The sequence below is a fragment of the Carcharodon carcharias genome, chromosome 1 (genome assembly GCF_017639515.1).
Source record: "Carcharodon carcharias isolate sCarCar2 chromosome 1, sCarCar2.pri, whole genome shotgun sequence".
Taxonomy (NCBI): domain Eukaryota; kingdom Metazoa; phylum Chordata; class Chondrichthyes; order Lamniformes; family Lamnidae; genus Carcharodon; species Carcharodon carcharias.
Genome location: NC_054467.1, coordinates 139204522 through 139229460, shown reverse-complemented (window position 1 = coordinate 139229460; position 24939 = coordinate 139204522). Strand labels below are relative to the sequence as shown.

At 43.4% G+C, this 24939-nt stretch overlaps 1 protein-coding gene across 4 annotated transcripts in view; it reads right to left on the bottom strand.

The window, feature by feature from the left end:
* chrna9a (cholinergic receptor, nicotinic, alpha 9a) overlaps positions 1–24939 on the bottom strand; it is a 79885-nt gene that overhangs the window by 17412 nt on the left and 37534 nt on the right. For 2 of the 4 annotated variants that reach the window (XM_041198435.1, XM_041198473.1), the window contains exons 4-6: positions 11423–11476; positions 8903–9008; positions 2513–2658 (exon numbers count right to left, since the gene is read on the bottom strand). In XM_041198435.1, coding sequence (XP_041054369.1) covers positions 2513–2658; positions 8903–9008; positions 11423–11464 — 294 coding nt within the window. In that variant the 5' untranslated portion in view covers positions 11465–11476. Of the gene's footprint in view, positions 1–2512; positions 2659–8902; positions 9009–9603; positions 9724–11420; positions 11477–24939 lie in introns of those variants that run through there. The other 2 variants (XM_041198517.1, XM_041198605.1) reach the window with 2 other exon arrangements.

Below are 24939 nucleotides of genomic sequence, written 5' to 3'. Positions count from 1 at the left end.
TCCTAATATCAACTGGGATTCAAACAATATAAGGGGCACTGAGGGAGACAAATTCATGCAGTGTGTCCAGGAAAATTTTTTCAACCAATTAGTGACAAACCCAACAAGAGGAGATGCAATTCTAGACCTAGTCTTGGGGAACAAAGGGCAAGTGGGTGAAGTGACAGTTGGCGACCATATCGGGGACAGTGATCACAATTCAGTTAGATTTAGCATTAGCATGGAAAAGGAAGGGATAAGGTAAAAGTCTTGAACTGGGGGAAGGCAAATTTTGCTGAAATGAGAAGGGACTTGGCTGAGGTGGACTGGACAGCACTGCTGGAGGATAAAACAGTGGAAAACCAGTGGGAAGCACTAAAAAGCGAGATCATAATTCTACAAAGTAGACATGTCCCCTACAAAAATAAGAGAGTGGTACTGCCAAATCTAGACCCCCTGGTTGTCTAGAGAAGATCAAACAGAAAAAGAAAGCGTACGATAGGCACAAAGAATTAGACACTGCAGATAGCCTAGACAAATATAGGAAGTGCAGGGATGAAGTAAGAAAGGAAATCAAAGAGGTCATGAAAAAAAGATTAGCAAGTAAAGTTAAAAGGTAACCCAAAGATGTTTTACCAGTACATTAATGCCAAAAGGTTAGTTAAGGCAAAACGAGACCTATCAGAGATGAAGATGGAAACTTGTGTGTGGATGCAGAGGCTGTGGGAAGGGTTTTGAATGAATATTTTGTCTCCTTGTTTATAAAGGAAAGGGAGGATGTAGATATAGTAGTCCAGGAGGAACACTGAAATATTGCACAGGATAGTCATAGAGAGGAAGTACTCAAAGGGTTGAAACCCTTGAAAGTTGATAAGTCACCAGGGCCAGATTTTCCAATCTTCACTAGGTACAGGGGAGGTACCGGAGGACTGGAGAAATGCAAACGTAGTTCTCTTGTTTAAAAAGGGATCAAAGGAAACGCCAAACAATTATAGGCCAGTTAGTCTCACATCAGTAGTGAGCTAATTAGTAGAATCAATCCTGAGATAGGATTAACTGTCATGTGGAAAGGCATGGACTAGTCAGGGATGGTCAGCATGGATTTGTTAAAGGAAGGTCTTGCCTCTCAAATAGCCCTTGCGAATGGAAAGTTGTCCCAAGTGGTGTTCCACAGGGCTTGGTGTTGGGACCCTTGCTAGTTGTATTATATATTAATGATTTGGACGTGAACATGGGCGGGGGGGGCACGATTGGGAAATTTGCAGATGACACAAAGTGTAGAAGATAGCCATAATCTCCAAAACGATATTGATGGGTCGTTGGAGTGGGCAGTAAAGTGGCAGATGGATTTTAACATACAGAAGTGTGAGGTCATACATTTAGGGAGGTCAAACAGTTACAGGGATTACACAATAAATTGGAATATACTAAGAGGGGTAGATGAAGTGAGAGATCTTGGCATACAAGTACACAGGTCCCTGAAGGCAGCAGTTCAAGTAGACAAGATTGTAAAGAAGGCATATGGAATGCTCTCCTTCATTGGTAGGGGTATAGAATATAAAAGTAAGGATATAATGTTGGGGCCACAACTGGGGTATTGTGTGCAGTTCTGGTCACCACATTACAGGAAGGACATTATAGCTCTGGAAAGAGTGCAGAGGTGGTTTACAAGAATGTTGCCAGAGTTAGAAAAATGTAGCTACGAGGAGAGATTGGATGGGTTGGGGTCATTTTCCTTAGAACAAAGGCAGCTGAGAGGTGACTTGATTGAGGTGTACAAAACTATGAGGGGAATAGATAGAGTGGACTGGATAAACCTGTTTCCCTTGGTGGAGAATTCTGGAACCAGGGGACATCGATTCAAGTGGCAAGATGAGGAAGAACCATTTTACGCAGAGGGTAATGGGTGTCTGGAATTCGCTGCCCAAGTTGGTGGTAGAGGCAGAAACTCTAAGCTCTTCTAAAAAGTACCTGGGTCTGCACCTAAAGTGCTGTAAACTGCAGGGCTATGGGCCGGGTGCAGGAAGGTGGGATTAGAAAGGGCACCTGGGTGTCCTTGGGCTGGCATGGACAAGATGGGCCAAATAGCCTCCTTCTGTACTATAACTTTTCTATGGTTCTATATCATTTATCTGGATAAAAACGCAAGTGGACAAATATATTTAAATAGGCTCCCTGGGTGACCCAGCAAACTTATCCAGTGAGCAATCTCTGATTGTTAATTGTTCTCAGTCAGGACAGCAGCACTGGCGAAACATCATCACCCCAACATCATTAGTTTGGCAAATCAAAAATCCTTCTTCCTATCCAGAAACTTCTGGTGAAAGCACATATACGCAAATATCAGAATTGGCTGTGGTGCTCTTGGTAATTAACACTCACTAACAAGGTTCACAGTTGAAGAATGACCATTTGGGTAAAGGGTGAGTGACCCAGTGGAACTGGACTAAAACAAGGTATTAACACCTTGAGGAAGAAAAAAGGGAATAAAAGGAAGAATTGGTGAGGAAAGGAGCTATGAAGCAAATCTTACCATATCTTTAATTTGGGAAAGAGTAATCTTCAGAGTGACATTCAGGGCTAAATCTGTATCTTCTACAGGCCTGAGAGCATCTATATAATCTTCAAATAAATTCTTAAACAGCATCTGAGCATATCTTCCATCTGCTGATTCAGTGCCTATTCAAACATGAAGCAAAGTCTTATTCAAAATATATAGTACAATGTAGTGAAAAAATGATCAAATTATATGCTATTTTTATCCGTTTATTGTTTTTTTTCTTAAACTACACTGCAATTTAAGTATTCTGGAAACTGACACACAAAGCAGAGCAAAGATCTCCCAAGGAATTGTAAAAAAATGTTTCAGGCTCTATAAAAAAATCTTATTTAGCTTAACCTATTTAATTTAGAGAGTAGAACTTAAAAAAAGGAACAGGGGAGGCCCCTCCTTCACACAGGTTGTAATTTTATTGCCCAATTACTCCCAAGCACTGTGTTGAAATGCTTGTCTTGATAGGTTAAACTCTGACATTGCATTAAAACTAACTGCAAAGATTTACTACTAGTGGATTGAAATAATAAAATCTCTCAAGTAGTTGACAAAATGTAAGTAATTTAAATCTGCTATTTTGCAAGCTTTATATCAACAGCACTGCAAGCTCTGGTGGACCAAGAGTTGATATGGTCAGCGACTACAATCAGCTTGCTGGAATGAATAGTATTGTCTGATGTCTGAGGCAACAGTTGCTGTATTATATAAGTACTATCATACTGGAGTTTAACTATAAGTGGTCCACACCAATTATGCAGCCAAACTCCATTTCCAAAGTGATAGCATGTTCCACAACTTTTACTCCAAAAGCACAACCTATTATCCATTCAGCAACCTGTATCCCACCAGCATGGAACATGAATTAGGAAATTAGAATGGGTGAAAGAGGTTCTCTGCAAATGTTTAGCCTGCTCTAAGCATGATCAATTGTTCAATTCCAGGTCCATTAAGACAAGAAATTTGGAGAATATCAGGTGACATGTGGAGAGATAGTGGTTTTATTGAAAGGCATATTGGTGAATCGCTGAACAGTTAAATCAGAGAAAAAAAATGTTTTCTCACTGATGGAACCACTAAAAAAAAAGAATGACAATAGGACACAGGGCAGAATGTTAGCTAATTAGATAAGAGGAGAAAACCTGGCTTAGTAAGGAAAACCTCACTCACCTCAAGCCCAGAGGTGATTAGAAACAAGAGGCTGGCCAGGAAAAGTTCATTCAACCCACTGAAGTCGGATAGTGTAGTATATTATTTTTCACTCTTGATCTCAAGGCTAGTAAAATGAAGGCAAGACTTGATCATATCTAATACTTTGTACATTCATTTGCTATCAGTTTAATGATCCGGACTGAAGTCAGGTGGAGGCATAGTGGTACTGGACTGGTAATGCAGAGATACAGGCTAATGCCCTAGGGACTCAGGTTTCAATTCCACCACGGCAGATAGGGAAGGAAACCTGCCATCCTCACCTGGTCTGGCCTTAATGTGACTCCAGACCCACAGCAAATACCCTCTGAAATAGCCCAGGAAGCTACTCAGTTGCTTCAAACTGCTAAAAAGTCTGAAAGGAATGAAACCAGATGGACCACCCAGCATCTACATAGGCACCAGGAACAACAATGGCAAACTCAGCCTTGTTGAATCTACAAAGTGCTCATTACTAACACGTGGGGGCTTGCGCAAAAATTGGGAGAGCTATCTCATAGACTAGTCAAGCAACAGCCTGACATAGTCCTCCTCACAGAATCATACCTTACAGATAATGTCCCAGACATCATCACCATCCCTGGGTATGTCCTGTCCCATCAGCAGGATAGACCCAGCATAGGTAGTGGCTCAGTAAGGAGGGAGTTGTCCTGGAAGTCCTTAACATCAATTCCAGACCACATTGAAGTCTCCTGGCTCCCTAAAGCCTGTCTACCAGCTACAAGATAGAAGTCAGGAGTGTGATGGAATATTCTCCACTTGCCTGGATGAATGCAACTCCCACAACACTCAAGAAGCTTGATACTGTCCAGGGCAAAGCAGCGCACTCGATTGGCACTCCATCCACTAACTGTCACTCCCTCCACCACCAACACACAGTAGCAGCAGTGTACACCATCTACAAAATGCACTGCAGGAACTCACCAAGCCTTCTTAGACAGCACCTTCAAAACCCACAGCCAGTACCATCTAGAAGGTTAAGGGCAGCAGTTAGATGGGAACACCACCACTTGGAAGCTCCCCTCCAGGCCAGCACCATCTTGACTTGAAAATGTATCACTGTTCCTTCACTGTCGCTGGGTCAAAATCCTGGAAGTCCCTCTGTAACAGCACTGTGGGTGTATCTACACCTCATGGACTGCAGCGGGTCACGATGGCAGCTCACCACCACCTTCTCAAGGCAATTAAGGATGGGCAATAAATGCTGGCCTAGCCAGCAATGCCCTCATTCCATGAATGAATAAAAAGTATTCTAGTCCATCGTTGGATAAACTGGGCAAGTGCAAATGAGGGGATGTACAAAATACAGTATCCAGTTCAGATCAAAGGGGAACCTGGTTAACCTGGTATTGTAACAATTTTTCATTAGATATTGGGTTACAAACATAAGACACTCTGCTTACAGAGCACAACTATTCACAAGAAACTTGTATCAGATATCCATCTTTTCATCTGCTAACACTACACACTGGCTTGTGGAGGGAACTGTGGAAAATTCAATCCATTTATTTCCTTGTGTTAGGTTCTTACAACAGGGAAAGAACCCAAACAATGTATATTCAAAACTTTATCCCTATTACTTTTTTTTTTAAATTGGACCTTTTCCTACTGAATAAAAAATTAAGATGGCTGCTACAAGTCACTTGATCACAAGGTTGGCCCTATCTGGGAGCTAATCCCAACAGTTTCCAAGAACAAGATAAATATTTTTTCAGCTTCTGGAATTTCACATTTCATTGCATGAACAGCTTGTAATCAACGAAAGCAGAGAAGTGCAGATGAACTGGCTTCCCCATCCTGAACCATCACAAAAGGGAAAGATTGAAACTGGTTATACTGGAAGAGATGCTCATAACCAAGTTGTTCTCTCCCAAGGATAAACAATAGAATCCTGGCCAGGAGCCCAGAAACTAATTGTTAAGCTGCAATTAACCATCAACAAGCCATGGCACATGACCCAAGCCTCTGACAGTTTTAACATTGCTTGTGAGGCCCAAAGCTGCTGTTTTAACATTGAACTGGAAAGCTAAGAAACAGGCTCCTCCAAGCTCAACAACAACTTGCCCATCTAGCCTGGTTATGCTGGAAGATTTCTTTGAATCAATTCTGTAGGCGATTATATCTGTGTAACTACTTCATCTTGAGGGATCAGCACCAACTAAAGAAGTGAATACTACAACTCCCCAGTTGAACTTGGAACACCTACGCAAAAGAATTACTCATTGGACTCTGGAACTCATGTGAGCTTATTCATTTTTCTGTGGTCCTTATACTGTAAAACTTTTCTCTATCCTCCCCCACCTTTTTACTGTGCATGCACTAGCAGTGTGGGACATTGCTAACACTCCTTTTTCTGGGTTTTTAATGTGTAAAATAAACTAACCTTCGGAGTTAATCCCAACTCGAGTTTGCTATGGATTATTAGTAAAATTGGAGCACAAAAACTGAGGGATTGGGAAAATACACCACCGCTTATTCTTTAAAAATTAATTCAAAACACCTTCTGTTTATGGACAGGTGGCCAGAGGAAATCAATGTAGTTTGACTGTCTCTCTTGTCCGTAACACTTGCAATTAATTGCTGTAAACATTAATGTTTTGCATTGGTAATCTCCTTGACTAGCATGATTGTCATTACAAACCTATCCAGTGTTTCTTTCCTAACAGAAACGTGAAGGATGGCTGCTCAAAAAGGAATCCTTCGTCTCATCAATAAAACAACTTATATCCATCATCATGGAGGGAAATAACTAAAACATTAAAATTAAACATGCCCTCTCTCTCAACAATCTAGGAATGTTTACATTAGCCTGGATTTTGTGTTAAGTGGCAAAGCAACGGTAATTGCCATTATCCTCAAAGAAAGCTGTGTGCAAAGACATTATTTTGAATTTGTGCCAAGTCAAGGCAATCACCAGGTGTTCAGCAACAGTGCTGTCATTAATCATCAAGAGTAAGGAGTCAATCACATTGAAGTCTTCTTATGGACAAACAAACCAGGAATTAAAATGCACTGATTATTCTTCACTTTAAGGGAATTGTCACTGGTCTGGTAACTCAGAGACCCAGCATAATGTTCCGGGGATCTGGGTTCAAATCTCACCATGGTAGAATTTGAATTCAATAAAAATCTGGAATTTAAAAAACTTCTAATGATGACCACAAAACCATTGTGAATTGTTGTAAAAACCCATGTGGTTCACTAATGTCCTTTAGGGAAGGAAATCTGCTGTCCTTACCAGGTCTGGCCTATATGTGACTCCAAACCTACTCTTCAATGCCCTCTGAACAAGGGCAATTAGGGATGGACAATAAACGCTCACATAGCCAGCGATGCCCACTTCCCATGAATAAAAACTTTTAATTTAAAAAAGGTACAGAAATCAAAATAAGTGGATTGGGTCATATATTGGGAAATATCATAAACTTTATTAATTTTTTATAGCTACTGGAAGCTTCATGAAAAAAATGACATTTACACAAACATAAAATTAGTTTTCCAGGATAAAGTGGTTGTTCAGTAGTGCACCTTTAAAAACTCAGTTGCACCTGATTAACAAGGTGTAATTTCTCTTCAGGGCTTTTTAAACAACGATATTGCAGCACAAGTGGGAAGGCTCTCATCAATACAGAGATTTCTAATTGATTGCAGTCTGTGAAGTCTTTAACAGTCCACCCAATGGAGAAGCCTAGAATTACCAACAGCAACATCTGGATTTCAGTGTTTAACTGCAGATGTGCAAACTCAAGGAACTTCTGTCAGTTTTAGAAGAGTAATGGTGCTGAACAATAACAATACCACCTCAGTACTGTTACTAAATCCAGACTAATGTATAATTCATTGTGTGGTTCCAAGGCCAATGCTATGAAACAAAATAACTTCAGCCAGCCGCTCTGAAAGGAAATTCAAATGGAACAGTCTGCAGAAATGTGAGGTAATGCATTTGGGGAGGGCAAACAAGGGAATACACAATAAATGGTTGGATTCTGAAAAGTGTACAGGAACAAAGGCACAAAAGCAAAATACTGCAAATCTGAAATAAAAACAGAAAAATGCTGAAAATACTCAGGAGGTCTGGTAGCATCTCTGGTGAGAGAAACAGTTAACATTTCAGGACTGTGATCTTTCATCAGACCTTTTGGAATGTATGCCTCCAGATTCCTGAAGGTAGCAGAGCAGGTAGATAAGGCAATCAAGGAAGCATTTTTTTTATATTCGTTCATGGGATGCGGGTATCACTGGCTAGGCCAGCATTTATTGCCTTGTTCACAGGGCATTTAAGAGGCAACCACATTGCTGTGGGTCTGGAGTCACATGTAGGCCAGACCAGGTAAGGACAGCAAATTTCCTTCCCAAAAAGGACATTAGTGAACCAGGTGGGTTTGTAAAGGTTTTGTGATCATCATCAGACTCTTAATTCCACAGTTTATCTAATTCAAATTTCACCATCTGCCATGGTGGGCTTCAAACCCAGTTCCCCAGAGCATTAGCCTGGGTCTCTGGAATGCTAGTCTAGGGACAATACCTGCCTCCCTGCAGCATATGGATACTTTCCTGTATTGCAGAGGTTTAGGCTATAAGTGAGGGAGGTTATGCTGGAACTATATAAGACATTAGTTGGACAGCAAGTAGAGTACTATATACAATAGTATTGTGTACAGTTCTGGTCACCACATTACAGAAAGGATGTGATCATAATAGAATGGTAAAGAGATTTATGAGGATGCGGCCAGGAATGGCGAATTTTAGACATGAGGAAAGACTGGATAGACTGAAACAAGACCAGAAGAGACTGAAGTTTGTACAAAATTAAAAGGGGCCAAGTAGGGTGGACACGGAGGACCCATTTCCCTTAGAGAGGTGAACAACCAGGGGTTAAAATTACTGCCCGATAGAGCGGTACAGGTAGAAACCCCCAACACATTTAAAGAACACCTTGGGCAGGCACTCAAAGATCTGTAATCGACAAGACTACAGACAGAGAGTTGGAAGGTAGGGTTTAACTGTTTAGTTCTTTTGGCTGGTATGAACACAATGCGCTAAATGGCCTCTGATAAGTGCCGTAAATCTTTCTGGTTTTAACAATTTGATATTTGAGGCTCATTATAAACATGCTGATTAAAACAAAAACAAAAGAGAGACAAAAATATAACAAAGCGTTACCTATAATGAACAGTGCAGTCCAAAGAAGCATCAATTTATAAGACAGGAGGCAGATGTACAGGTTCATTCTGCGATCGACCTGCAAATGCAGCAAGGAAATGCACTTCTGCAAAAAAATGTTGCTCGTTACTTTTGACAGCGACAAAAAAAAACAAACATATTGACCGAACACTGACGTTACCTTCAGTGTGGAAAGGCTTCGTTCTAACTTGCGAGGTTACTCCGGCAGCCCCAGGTCAGAGCTGACCCGAACTGCGCGTGCCCAGGTGAGCGGGCTGGGGGGAGCCGCGTACCGGACTCCAGTTGGTGAGTGACAGGTGGCTGCAGCGCGGTGATTGCATCCGGCTGGATTATTAAACAGTTCATCAACACTTATCGAAAATTCTGCTGGCAGCCCCATTCGTTAACCAGTGATCAGTTTGGGCGAATACCGTAACAGTTCTAAGAAAGCCGGGAATGACTCAAGGCCGAATTGAATATTTAGGTGGGACTATGTGTTTATGGTGTTATTTTGGTTGCAAACGGTAATCCCATCAATTGGTATTCTTTATTTTGGTGTAATCTCCCTATGACTCACGAACTAAATGGAACTGGACAAACAGTAAAATCAATGGCTTCGGAGTGGGAAAGAGAAGTAGAGAATTGTATTACTCAGCGAATTAATTATCTATTGTAATGCAGATATTTGGAAGAGCGCTCACCAAGCTGGCAGTTTGCAAGGATCATGGGTTCTCCGGTGTAAGAGTGGAGTTGAGGCGGGTTTTTTACGACAGGACTCACAGCAAGCAGAGTATCTTAGCACAACCTGTTGAAATCGTGTACTGAAGCAAACAGTCCGTTTATTAAAGTCTCTCAGCAAACAACACCTGCCTGAAACCGCAGCAATATTTCCTAATGAAACTAGGATAATTTCTTTAGCAAAATGCAGTTGGTGGAGGATGGTTACATAACGTGATGTGCGTAAAATCAATTCTGGTCCCTTACAATAGTACGGGCTCTAGGCGTGATTGACTAGTTGTGGATGGGGGGAAATTACCAAAATCATCTCTATTCTGGCCAAAAAATAGTAGTATCACTATATCCAGTTATAAATTTTCACCTTTTACAGCATTTTGGTACATGGCTACCGGTAAGGAGCCTTTGCGCGCGTGCTAAACCCTACGATTCCTCACCAGTGTGTTTCCAATGTCTGCCAAGTTTCTTTGGTGAGGTGCAGAGTGGAGACTGGGAAATTGCACTGTCATCACAGAGGGATGGAACCAGACAGTGGCTCAATAAATCCAGTAAGAAATTTAGGAACAAAGTTTTACAGTGTGGTGAGGATGTGGCACTTGCTACCACATGGGGTGGGAGAAGAGTCATACGGACTCGAAACGTTAACTGTGTTCCTCTCCGCAGATGCTGTCAGACCTGCTGAGTTTTTCCAGGTATTTTTATTTTTGTTTTGGATTTCCAGCATCCGCAGTTTTTTGCTTTTATTTAAGGGGAAGCTCGTTAAACACGTGAGGGAGGACTGACTAGGATATGCCACAAGAATGAGATGAAGTAGAATGGGAGGAGGCTTATGTGGAACATGAACACCAGCATACACCAGTTGGGTTAAATAGCCTGTTTCTGCACTGTAGTTTAAAAAATGAAATTTGGTCTCATACTTCATGATTTTAGCCATTAATTTTAAAAGCAAAAATGTATCCCCATGACAAAAACTCTTCCATATTGAAGATTTGACTCTTGTTAATAAGTTAGCTGTACAAAATGTGATTTTTACCCCACAATACATCCTGTGCTCCAATACTCCTCAGTGTAAAGGGAGGCACATTAAAGGGGAGGAAACCCCAACATCCAGGTTGCTTAAACAATAGTTCTAATGTTTGGATAGGTGGGGATCGAATGCTTTTCAATTTGAGCCAGAGAAAATTGGCAAAATGCTGAATGTATGGTATGTGCTGCAAAATAAAACCAATCAAAGATGCATACATGTTATCTTTTGTTAACATGCTTGCTGGGTGTACTCATTAGGTTCTTGATTTCACAGAAAAATACAGCATAGAAGTAAGCTATTCAGCCCACAAAATTGTGCTACCGCTTTGAAAGAGCTATCCAACTGGTCCAATTTCCCTGCCATTTCCTTATAGCCATGCAAATTTTTCTTTTTTCAAATATATATTAAATTTTCTTTTGAAAGATACTATTGAATCTGCTTCTATCACGCTTTCAGCCAGTATATTCCAGATCGCAACAAATGGCTGCATTTTTAAAAATTCTCCTCGAGTTTTTCTGCCAGTTATCCATTGTACTTAGCTTTGTGCTTTGTCTTGCATTTTTTACACTTACTTTCGCACCTACTGTAGGTGGGAACCGTAAGTTCACTGCCTGGGAAATGTGTATCCTATGCTTTTAAGTAGTTGTCCTTCCACCAAATGACAGCCACTTGCTTGGTTCTCATGCTCATCAGTTAACACTTAAAATTGTACATTCCACACACTATCCAATTTAGGGTAAGTGCCCAAATACTTACACCAGACCTGATCTTGCTGAAAATGCTTTGAGTGAATTTTGCATTTCTGGGTGTGCCTTTAAAAAGAAAGGAATAAATTAACACATTTATTGCACTGTGTACTAAGAGCAATTTTACCATTGCAGAATAAAAAATTAAGAGCTTTTATTTTAGGAGATGTATTGTTAAAGAATGCTTCAAAACTTGATAGTAATTTGAGTCTAAGAAAAATAACAACATTGTCTAATGAATGTAATTATGGTACCAAATGAAATTATTTCATGTTGAAATGCTTGTTGCCATCAGTTCAGTTACTTTTCAGGAGAACAGAGCAGATGCTGTTCTGTAGCCTAGTATGATACTCATTAGTGGAACAGCTTAAGTAGCTGTAACGCAAGCTTCCCGGGGTCAATCTTAGCTCTAAATGTACTAACAAGTTTTAAGTTCCCCAATCTCAGTTACCTGCTCTAATTAATAATGAATGGACACCACTATCAAGTTTAATCTCTCCCAGTTATTTAAATCCTAGAATTGAAAGGCCACCTCATGTTACAGCTTATCTGGCTTATCGTTATTGAGGTACCTGGGTGACAAGGTAACAGATATTGTTTGATTGATGTGATTGGATCATTCATTTAAAAACTATTTATAATTTCTCCATGTTCCTTGGATATCTCCAGGGCTTGTGGGAGGTGCACAAGGTGCAAAACACCAGGGCTCGGGCTAGTTGCCGTAAATGGAGCTCTCATCATTGTCCAGACTGAGCAACTAGAGCTTCAAACCTGAAAGGCCATCTTTAAAAAAGAATCAGGCTGATTTTTTTTTAAGCCAGTCTTCCAAGTCAGATTCACTTACAGTTGCTGCGCTGCTACTTATGTTGGGAAGCTTCGTGGTTGTTGCTTTGAAAAGTCCGCTAGAAAACCATGAAGCTGCCCAAAGGTCAGTAGTAGCAATTCCTATTGCAGCTGTCACAAGAGCACACTCAGTTAAAAATCTACTCGAACAATGGTAAGTGGAATCATTTTAGATCCAATTAAATGCTGGGGAATGGGACTTTTCAGGTTTGGTACCACAAATGAAATAGTTACATTTCACAAAATTGTCTTTTGAATTTAAACTGGCATATAAATAGCAGCCTAAATTTTCATTCTGCCCTTAAGTAGGCACAATTCTGATGATGTGCTGTGTTGATACAGAGGCTTGAGAATCTTAGGCCTCATCAGAACAAATGTTTTGTGGGGCCCAGTGTCCTGGGCCCAGCTGCTTCATCAATGACCTTGCTTCTATCATAAGGTCAGAAATGGGGATGTTTGCTGGTGTTCAGCACCATTCACAACTCCTCAGATACTGAAAAAGTCCATGTCCAAATGCAGCAAGACCTGGACAATATCCAGGTTTGGGCTGACAAGTGGCAAGTAACATTTGTGCCGCACAAGTGCCAGGCAATGACTTATCTCCAACAAGAGATAGCCTAACCACTATCCCTTGATGTTCAATGGTATTACCATTACTGAATCTCCCACTATCAACAACCATTGAGCAGAAACTGAACTGGATTAGCCATATAAATACTGTGCCTACAAAAGCAGATCAGAGACTAGGAATCTTGCAACGAGTAACTCGCCTCCTGCCTCTCCAAAGCTTGTCCACAATCTACAGGGCACAAGTGTGATGAAATACTCCCCATTTGCCTGGATGAGTGCAGCTCCCACAACACTGAAGAAGCTTGACACCATCCAGGACAAAGAAGTCCGCTTGATTAGCACCACATCCACAAACGTTCACTCCCTCAACAACTGACACACAGTACTAGCAGTGTGTACCACCTACAAGATGCACTGCAGGACAGTACCTTCCAAACCCACAATCATTACCATCTAGAAGGACAAAGGCAGCAGATAGATTGCAACACCACCACCAGGAAGTTCCTCTCCAAGTCACTCACCATCCTGAGTTGTTAATATATCACCATTCCTTCACTGTCGCTGGGTCAAAATCCTGGAACTCCCTTCTTAACAGCACTGTGGGTGTATCTACACCACATGGATTGCAGCAGTTCAAGAAGGTAGCTCACCACTACCTTCTAAAGGGCATCTAGAGATGGGCAACACATGCTAGCTCAGCTAGTGAAGCCCACATCCTGTGAATGAATTTTTTAAAAAGTGGTGTGACTGCCTCCTGGTACAAATATTCCAGGTAACATTCCCCCTCCCTGATGTGTCACAGGGGCTGCAGCTCAGCCTCCAGCTCAATGACTCTGAGCTGAAGCTCCTCACGTCACTAGCACTTACCGCAGACTTGTTTGCCCTGGGTCACAGTGTTATCCAGGAGCTCCCACATGCCGCAGCCTTGACACATCACTTGTCCTGCTATCCTTAATGTATTTTAAATATTTACTTAATTATATTAATCACTGCATTTGGACATGGACTGCGTCAGTATCTGAAGAGTCGCGAATGGTGCTGAACATGTTGCAATCATCAGCGAACATCCTCACTCCTGACCTTACAATGGCAGGAAGGTCATTGATGAAGCAGCTGAAGATGGTTAGGAGAGGGTCTTCTGATTTGGGCCATGGTCAGGGACAGGAGGATGTGACTGTGAGTGAGGCAGGTAATAGGACCCGAAGGGAAGGAGTGTGAGGCTCTGCAATTGTCCAATAGGTCTAAGGTTCTCTCTGCTTGTTTGGATGAGAGGGGCTGCAGGGTGGAAGAGCAAACTGACCATTGCACCATGGGGGGAGCAAAAAGGGATGTAGTGGTAGTGGGGGACAGTATCACGAAGGGGATTAACATTGTTCTCTGTAGCAAAGAGCCGTGTTGCTTGCTGGGTGCCAGGTTTCAGGACACCTGCAAAGGGCTGGAGAGGAATTGCAGTGGGAGGGGGAGGATCCAGTTGTGTGGTCCATGTAGGCACCAATGACATAGAGAGGATGAGGAAGGAAGCTCTACATGGTCAGTATGAGGAGCAAGGCAGCAAAGTAACAAACAGAACCTCAAAGGTCATAATTTCAGGATTATTACCTGAGCCAGGTGCAAATTGGCATAGGACAAATAAGATTAGAGAAATGAATGTGTGGCTCAAAGACTTGTGTGGGAGAAGTGGGTTCTGCTTCATGGGGCACTGGCACCAGCACTGGGGAAAGTGGGATCTGTGCTGTTGGGACTGTCTACACCTGAACTGTGCTGGGAACAGTGTTCTTGTGAGCCGCACTACTAGGAAAGTAGAGATGGATTTAAACTGAATAGTTGGGGTAAGGGATCAAATTTGGGAAGATGTGGTAAACCAAAGAGTAGAGACAAGGCAAGAGAGAAAGATAGTAATACAGGAAATGATAAACAGACTTGACAGGAAGGGACAAAGAGTACACAACTAAGAGTAAATCATCAGATAAGGCTAGACGTTACAAAAATAATAAAAGGACAAAACTGAAGACTCTTTATCTAAACACATGATAGCCTGAATGACAAAAAGATTAATAACAAGGGAAAAATTAGAGCACGAGAGAAAGTTACCTAATAGTATAAAGACAGATAGTAAGAGTTTCTATAGATATTTAAATAAGAAGAATTAACAAAGTGAGCATTGGTCCCATAGAAAGTGCATCTGGGGAATTGATAATGGAAAGTAGGTAGGTGGTAGATGAATTAAAAAGGTATTTTGCATCAGTCTTCACTATAGAGGACACAACTAATGTACTAGAAATAGCTGTTAATCAGGGAATGGAAGGGAGGGAGGAACTGGGGAAAATTACAATCACCAGGTATTGAGCAAATTGTTGGGACTACGGGCTGACAAATCCCCAGGTCCAGAAGGACTTCACTCTAAGGTCTTGAAAGAAATGGCTAGTGAGGTAGTTGATGCATTGGTTTTAATTTTCCAAAGTTCCTTAGATTCAGGGAAGGTTCCATTAGATTGGAAAATAAGAAATGTAATTCCTTTATTCAAAAAGGGAGGGAGACAAAAAGCTGAAAACTGCAGGCCAGTTAGCTTAACATCTGTCATAGGGAAATTGTTAGAAGCTATTATTAAAAATGTTATAGCAGGGCATTTAGAAAAATTCAAAGCAATCAGGCAGAGTCAACCTGGTTTTGTGAAAGGGATATCAAGTTTAATCAATTTATTGGAGTTCTTTGAAGGAGCCACATGTGCTGTGGATAAAGGGGAAGTGGTGGATGTATCGTACTTAGATTTTTTATTCATTTACAGGATGTGGGCTTCGCTGACTGGGCCAACATTTATTTCTCATCCCTAATTGCCCTTGAGAAGATGGTTGTGAGCTACCTTCTTGAACTGCTACCATCCATGCGGCATAGGTACACCCACAGTGCTGTTAGGAAGAGAGTTCCAGGGTTTTGACCTAGCTACGGTGAAGGAAGGGCGATTTATTTCCAAGTCAGGATGGCGAGTGACTTGGAGGGGAACTTCTAGGTGGTAGTGTACCCATCTATCTACTGCCCTTGCCCTTCTAGATGGTAGTAGACGTGGGTTTGGAAGGTGCTGTCGAAGGAGTTTTGGTGAATTCCTGCAGTGCATCTTGTAGATGGTACACACTGCTCTACCGTGCATCGGCGGTGGAAGGAGTGAATGCTTGGATGTGGTGCCAATCAAGTGGGCAGATTTGTCCTGGATGGTGTCAAGCTTCTTAAGTGTTGTGGAAGCTGTGCTCATCTAGGCAAATGGGGAGTATTCCATCATACCCCTGACTTGTGCCGTGTAGATGGTGGATAGGCTTTGGAGAGTCAGGAGGTGGGTTATTCATTGCAGGATTCCTAGTCTCTGACCTGCTGTTGTATCTACAGTATTTATATGGCTAGTCCAGTTCAGTTTCTGGTCAGTGGTAATCCCCAGAATGTGGATAGTGGGGGATTCAGTAATAGTAATGTCATTGAATATCAAGGGGTGATGGTTGGATTCTCTCTTGTTGGAGATGGTCTTTGCCTGACACTTGTGTGGCGCGAATGTTACCTGCCACTTGTCGGCCCAAGCCTGGATATTGTCCTGATCTTGCTGCATTTGGACATGGACTGCTTCAGTATCTGAGGAGTCGTGAATGGTGCTGAACATTGTGCAATCATCAGCGAACATCCCCACTTCTGACCTTATGATGGAAGGAAGTTCATTGATGAAGCAGCTGAAGATGGTTGGGCTGAGGACACTACCCTAAGGAACTCCTGCAGTGATGTCCTGGAACTGAGATGACTGACCTCCAACAACCACAACCATCTTCCTTTGTGCTTGGTATGACTCCAACCAGCAGAGAGTTTTCCCCCTGATCCTCATTGACTCCAGTTTTGCTAGGGCTCCACATGCTACACGCTGTTAAACACGGCCTTGATGTCAAGGGCAGTCACTCTCACCTCACCTCGGGAGTTCAGCTCTTTTGTCCATGGCTGAATTAAGGCTGTAATGAGGTCAGGAGCGGAGTGGCCCTGGCGGAACCCAAACTGGGTGTCAGTGAGCAGGTTATTGCTAAACAAGTGCCGCTTGATAGCACTGTTGATTACCCCTTCCATTACTGATGATGGAGTGTAGACTGATGGGGCAGTAATTGGCCCGGTTGGATTTGTCCTGCTTTTCGTGTACAGGACACAGCTAGGCAACTTTCCTCATAGCCGGGTAAATGCCAGTGTTGGAACCATACTGGAACAGCTTGGCTAGGGCGCGACAAGTTCTGGAACACAAGTCTTCACCACTCTTGCCGGGTTATTGTCAGGGCCCATAGCCTTTGCAGTATCCAGTTCCTTCAGCCAGTTCCTTCAGCCATTTCTTGATATTACATGGAGTGAATTGAATTGGCCGAAAACTGACATCTGTGAAGCTGGGACCTCTGGAAGAGGCCGAGATGAATCATCTGCTCGGCACTTCTGGCTGAATATTGTAGCAAGTGCTTCAGTCTTATATTTTGTACTGATGTGCTGGGCTCCCCCATCATTGAGGATGGTGATATTTGTGGAGCTTCCTCCTCCAGTGAATTGTTTAATTTTCGACCACCATTCACGACTGGATGGGGCAGGACTGCAGAGCTTAGATCTGATCCATTGGTTGTGGGATCACTTAGCTCTGTCTATCACTTGCCACTTATGCTGTTTGGCATGCAAGTAATCCTATGTTGAAGCTTCACCAGGTTGACATTTCATTTTTAGGTATGCCTGGTGCTGCTCCCGGCATACCCTCCTGCACTCTTCTTTGAACCAGGGTTGATCCCGTGCCTTGATGGTAATGGCAGAGTGGGAAATAAGCCAGGCCATGAGGTTACAGATTGTGTTCGAGTACAATTCTGCTGCTGCTGATGGCCCACAGCGCCTCATGGATGCCCAGTCTTGAGTTGCTAGATCTGTTCGAAATCTATCCCATTTAGCACAATGATGGTGCCACACAACACGATGGAGGGTATCGTCAATGTGAAGGCGGGACTTCATCTCCACAGTGACTGTGGTCACTCCTACCAATACTGTTATGGACAGTTGCATCTGTGGCAGGCAGGTTGGTGAGGATGAGGTCAAGGTGTTTTTCCCTCTTGTTGGTTCCCTCACCTGCTGCAGAACCAGTCTGGCACCTATGTCATTTAGGACTCAGCCAGCTCGGTCAGTAGTGGTGCTACTGAGCCACTCTTGGTGATGAACATTGAAGCCCTCCATCCAGAGTACATTCTGTGCCCTTGCCACCCTCAGTGCTTCCTCCAAGTGATGTTTAACATGAAGGAGCACTGATTTACCAGTGAAGGAGGACAGTACATGGTAATCAGCAGGAGATATCCTTGCCCATGTTTGACCTGATGCCATGAGACTTCAAGGAGTCCAGACTCAATGTTGACGACGCCTAGGGAAATTTCGTCCCCACTGTATACCACTACCGTTACCTCTGCTGGGCCTGTCCTGCTGGTGGGACAGGACATACCCAGGGATAGTGATGGTGGTGGCTGGGACATTATCTGTACGGTATGATTCCATGAGGATGACTAAGTCAGGCTGGTGCTTGACTAGCCTGTGCAACAGCTCTCCCAATTTTGGCACTAGCCCCCAGATGTTGGTAAGGAGGACTTTGCAGGGTTGCCAGGGCTGAGATTGCTGCTGTCATTTCCGGTGCCTAGGCCAATGCCAGGTGATCCATCCAGTTTCATTCCTTTTTGTGACTTTATAGTGGTTTGTTACAACTGAGTGGCTTGCTCGGGCATTTCAGAGGCCATTTAAGTGTCAACCACATTGCTGTGGGTCAGGAGTCACGTGTAGGCCAGACCAGGTAAGGACGACAGATTTCCTTCCCTAAAGGACCTACAAGCAAAAGCTGACTGAGACTGTAACCGTTTGCTGGAAATCCCTATTTGGATTACACTTGACCAATTAGTCCAGAGAACAGAATGTCACACCTAACCAGGCGTCAAGGTCGACTTTAGACTTGGAAAAGGTATAGTGCAAAAACTGAACTGTAATTTCCTCTGAGTTATATCCCAGACTGTGGACAGGATGTGAGATGAAAATCAGGCCTCATCTGGGATCATAACAAATTGGGGATCTCAACCAGGGACCCGTCATTACAAACTGGGGGCCTCGCCCGGGGACCGGTCGTAACATTCACACATTGGATTGAATAAATCTTTCATACTTCGTTTACTTCTCTACATCAGCTCACCCCTTTTAACATGAGAAAAGATCAGTCAAATTGGAATGATGTTAAAAATGGTTGTAACTGAAAACTTTTTATTTATCCATGCAAAATTGTGCAGTACTCTTCAATAGCCATCTTTGAACTGACTTGGGCCAGCTGCAAGAAGGCAACCAGTGTTCATGGAACTTAAAGATTTGGGAATCAAGTGCAATGTTTCAATTTAAGTCTGTCGGCTCCTATTTGTGTGGCCTTAATGGCATCAGACTCAATATTGTAGCAAGAATAGGCATATGTTCTGATCCCAAGTACAATACATAGCTAAATATTCCACCTCACTAATTCTGCAAGAGTCTTTTGTTCTTCCTGAATGAGTTCAACTTTGTCTGCCACATCTCCGACCAGCCGAAGCACAGGAAATGACAAGTGTGCGCAGCTGCACCAGTGCAGCAGCTCCCCCAACTCCTCAAAGCTGGGTCGGGTGGGGTCAAAGGTTGCTAAGGCAATCAAAACATCAGTCATGAAACCGCGCTAATGCAGCAACTCTCCGAACAAGCCAGTACATTTTATCACTCATTTAAAATTCTTGCATGACCCGCTTAAAAAAATGTCTGGTTTTCAGACACCGTCGTTTTTCAGGTAGCTGGATTTTCCTGTACCTATATCTCTTTGTAGCTTTGTTGTGGTCTCCTCACTGTTTATATTCCCACCTAGCTTTGTATCATCAGCAAACCTAAATACATTACGAAAACAAAAATACTTGGAAAAACTCAGCAGGTCTGACAGCATCTGCGGAGAGGAACACAGTTAACAATTTGAGTCCGTATGACACTTCACCAGATCCAAGGAAAAATAGAAAAGAAGTGAAATATAAGCTGGTTTAAGGGAGGGCAGGTGGGACAGGTAGAGCTTGATAGAGGGCCAGTGATAGGTGGAGATTGCCAAAAGGACAAAGAGGTGTTGACAGTGGTGATATTAGCTAAGAAATGTGATAATGGTGACATTAAGGGTAGAAAGCAGGACGAGCAAGGTACAGATAGCCCTAGTGGGGGTTGGTGGGGAGAAGGGATCGAAATAGGCTAAAAGGTAGAGATAAAACAATGGATGGAAATACATTTAAAAATAATGGAAATAGGTGGGAAAAGAAAAATATATATTCATTATTGGAAAAAGGGGGATCAGAAAGGGGGTGGGGATGGAGGAGAGAGTTCATGATCTAAAGTTGATGAACTCAATATTCAGTCCAGAAGGCAGTAAAGTGCCTAGTCGGAAGATGAGGTGCTGTTCCTGCAGTTTGCGTTGAGCTTCACTGGAACATTGCAGGAGACCAAGGATGGACATGTGGGCATGAGAGCAGGGTGGTGTGTTGAAGTGGCAAGCGACAGAGTGGCCTGGGTGATACTTGAGGACAGACCGAAGTTGTTCTGCAAAGCAGTCACCCAGTCTGCGTTTGGTCTCTCCAATGTAGAGGAAACTACATTGGGAGCACCTAAATACATTACTGTCTCTCTCCTCGCCCAAGTCATTAACATAGATTGTAAATAGCTGAGGCCCCAGCAGTGATCCTTGGGGCATTCCATTTATCACAGCCTGCCAACTTGGAAATGCCCCATTTATCCCTACTCTTTGCTTTCAGTCCATTTACTAATCCTCTATTCACACTAAATATTACCTCCAACTCCATGAGCCCTTATGTATTAATCTTCTGTGTGGCACCTTATCGAATGCCTTTTGGAAATTCAAGTGCTCCATTTACTGGTTCTCCATAATCTAGCCTACTAGTTACATCCTCAAAACTCTAAGTCAGTGTTATGTGACCCTGGAGACATTGGTAAAACGATACAGCAGGATGCTCCTGACCAGTCCAATGATTGCTAGTCATGCTCAACAATGTTATACCTATTCCCACCCTATTCTCTGGTAAAGGTATGACCTCAGATAGCAGAGATGCTAACCAATTATTTTGTATCAGTTTTCCCAGTAGAAGACACAAGCAGTAGAAGAGGTAAAAAGCATACAAAAAACAGTGGGGAGACAAATGGGCTAATGAGATTGAGGAACTGTAAGTATCTAATATAGGTAGAAGAAAAGTAGAAAATCAGCTGACAAATCCATTGAACCTACATATTAGGGTTCTAAAAGAAGTGTCTGCAGAAATAGTGAATGCATTGGTTTTGATCTTCCAAGATTCTAGAATGACCCCAGTGGATCGGAAAGTAGTAAATCTACTACCATTATCAAGATGGGAGAGAAGGAAAATTGAGAACTGCAAGTCTGTAGCCTGACATTAGTTGTTGGGAAAATGCTGCAATCTTTTATTAAGGAGATGCTCATAAGGCACTTGTGATTTGGCAGAGTCAAATGGTTTTATGAAAGGGAAATAGTGTCCAACTTACAATTTATTAAGGCTATTTTGACAATGAAACTTTTTTTATTCTTTCGTGGGCTATGGGCAATACTGGCAAGGCCAGTATTTGTTGTTCAACCCAAATTGCTCTTGAGTTGAGTGGCTTGCCATTTCAAAGAGCAGTTAAGAGTCAACCACGTTACTGTGGGTCTGGAGTCACTCATAGGCCAGATTAAATAAGGACAGCAGATTTTCTTCCCTAAAGGGCATTAGTGAAGCAAATGGGTTTTAACAACAATCAATGGTCAACACTTCTGAGATACCATTAATTCCAGATTTTTATTAAATAATTCCATTAGCTGTTAACCATGTTTCTACACCATTAACCCAAGCCTCTAGATTACAAACCCACAGTGATATTATCACTATGCTACTGTCTGCTCTCAATCAGCAGGCTAAATAGAGGAGGCAATAGATGTAGAATATATGCATTTTCAAACCGTGTTTAGTATATAAAAGTTATTACACCAGAATAGAGTTCATAGGATTAGGGGTAATATATTAGCAAGAATAAAGAATTGGATAAGGGACAGAAAGCAGATAGTAGGGATTGCACAGCATTTTCAAGTTGCAGGCTTTAACTGTTGGGGTGCTGCTAGGATCAGTGCTAAATAGTTACTTAGATGAAGGGATCAAGAGTAATGTATTGAAAGGAGGAAAACAAAAAAAGCTGCAAAGGGATATAGACAGGAGTGAGTGGGCAATAAGATGACAGAGTATAATGTGGGGAAATGTGGGATGATCCACATGGTAGGAAGAATATTTTTTAAATGATGGGAAACATGTTCAGAGAAATTTGGGTGTCCTCATTGTAGAAACACAAAAAGTTAGCCTGCAGGTACAGCAAGCAATCAGGAAAGTAAATGAGATGTTGGTCTTATTGCAAACAGGCTGATGTATAAAGTAAGGTAGTCTTGCTGCAGTTATACAAGGGCTTCGGTGAGACTATACTTGGAGCACTCTGCACAGTTTTGGTCTTCTTATCTCGGGAATAATAGAATGGTTACAGCACAGAAAGAGGCTATTCAGCCTATCGCATCTGTGCTGGCTCTTCGCAAAAGCAACTCTGCTAGCCCCACTCTCCTACCCTTTCCCCATAGCCAGTAATTATTTTCTCTTCAGGGCATGGTAGAATGGAATGGTGAATATGAGAGAGGGGCAGAAGGGGCTGGTAGGGCGGGTGGGTGAAAGTGTGTTGGTACCGGTAGAAGGGACAGAAAGGTGGTTGGTGGGGACACGGAGGCAAACACGGGCCCTGGGGCTGGGAAGGAGGTGGTGAGGGAGGTCAGTATGGATGGGGGTGGGATTTTCAGGAAAGTGGGGAACGTGAATGTTTGCCTGGATATCCTGAAATGACAAGGGTTTGGACTGTAGAGTAATGAGGAGGTGGAAGGTGATGCCTGGACATTGGACTGTGATGGGGGAAAGAACATGGGTGACTGGGAGAGGGGAAAGGACGGGGGAACTAATCAAAAACTTTAGTATGACAATTTGGCACAAATCGAAAGTGAGCAGAGCTGCATGTTGGGCAGGCACAAGTGCTGCATGGGAGTGCAATCCGTGGGTGGGAGGAGATACAGGTCAGCTCAGATGGACAATTCAAAGAGAACACCAGCAGGCAGCTTTGAAAATGCTTGGGACCGAGAGATGAGTGTGATGGATAAAGGCTCCCCACACTTGCATGAGGCTCTGAAATACCTTGCCATACACACACTTCTCCCTCCAGAATCACTCGTGGTCTGGCTGTATGCAGCCAAACTGCTAGTTGGGGTGGGGATGCAGGGGAACGATTTGTAAAGCCTGTAAATGAAGCTGAAAGATAACGGGCGGAATCTTCCATGCCCGCTGTTGTCGGGCATGCTTGGCAGTGTGAGCGGACAATATGGCGAGAAGGTAAAAAAAAAATCGCGACATCGTGAAACCAGTTTACAATTGTCCGCTCAGCCTGTTGATGGCAGGCCACATTTCCCACCATCGGACATCAGGAACCTCATTGTAATACATCTGCATATCATTACTGCATAAGGCTAGACCACCGGAATCATCACCCCCGCTAGATCGTCTGCACACACACCGACGTGTTTCACAACAGCATGTATAAGGCAGGCACCTGGCAGGCTGCACTTCGAGGGGAACTCGGAGGTGAGTACAGAGTGATGTTGCACAGCATTCGCCCGGGTTGCCTGTTGGACTTCTGGTTTGAGGCATGTGGAGGCGCGGTGCAAGGATTGCCCTCTGGTTGAGGCAAGTTGGGGATGGGGGCAAGGGCTGCCCTGTGGTTGAGGCAAGTTGGAGGTGGGGGCAAGGGTTGCCCAGTGGTGAGGCGACTTGGAGTTGAGGATAAGGGCAGCCCTACGGATGAGGGGACTGAGGCTTGGGGGCAAGGGCTGCCCTGCGGTTGAAGGTAGTGCATAAGCACATGCGAGGTTGGGGGGAGGGAAGCGGCCAGGCATTAGGGAAATCTTGTATAAAGTGACCATTCCTCTACAGCTGCGAGTGTTCAGGCACAGCCATATTGAGGTCAGAACTCCAGCTAATCTGCTCACTCAAACAATGCAGAGGCATGCAAGCGCCACCAAGTGCTCTAGAGCTTTTCACTCCTCTGGCACACGCTGGAAACTAATGGGCATTTTAAAGGACTGCAGAACAGTTGGATGACTGGGCATGTTGTACAATTGCCTTGCTAAAACTAGCTATGGAGCAGTTACTGTTGGAGGCGTTCACAGCTCTTTGTAATGTCATCATCCCTGTTTGGCCCATGGTTCAAGCTAACAGTACAGCCTTGCAATGTGGGTTAGGAGAATGCCTGTGCCTGAGCTGAGAGCACAGCATGCAGTCCAATGGGCAAAGCTGCCATTGGTGGAGTGGGGCAGAGGTGGTTGGGATTTTGGGCAGCCACACAGTGCACTAAACTCTGACCACCCAAGTGCATTGAGGGACCTTCAGACTTAACCAAGAGAGGTTCTTGGTACACCCAAGCTAACCTGCGTGTATCTCTCTTTCACCCTGCAGGAGGAGTACATCAGTGGAATAGAGCAGAGGTGGGTGGGGTTTCGGGCAGCCATGCAGCGCACTAAACTTTGGTCATCCAAGTGGTGGCCAGCACTCTCCGCGATATGTTAAGGGACCATCAGACTTAACCAAGAAAGGCTCTTAGAATAGCCAAGCTAACCCACACATCTCTCTCTTTATTCCCGCAGGTGGAGTACATCAGGAGCATGGAGCACGGTGAGCTAGCTCATGGCTTACAAAGAGCGGAGATGACAGAGAAGAGAGCAGCAGAGAGAGGAGCAGCACCCTGAGGAAGAAGGGGCAACTGGGGCTCCTGCACACAGCCCCTGAAGAGCCACAGCAAGCCGCTGTTAGCCAGCACCTATCTAGACCCAGGGCCTATAGACGTCGCCTTTCATTTCCTGCAGATGACTGAGAACCAGTGTTGCTGAAGACTGCGCGTGTCCAGGTACCTGGTCGGTCACATCTGCCAGCTACTGCAGGATTTGGCAACACAGGGACATGGAGGACATCCAC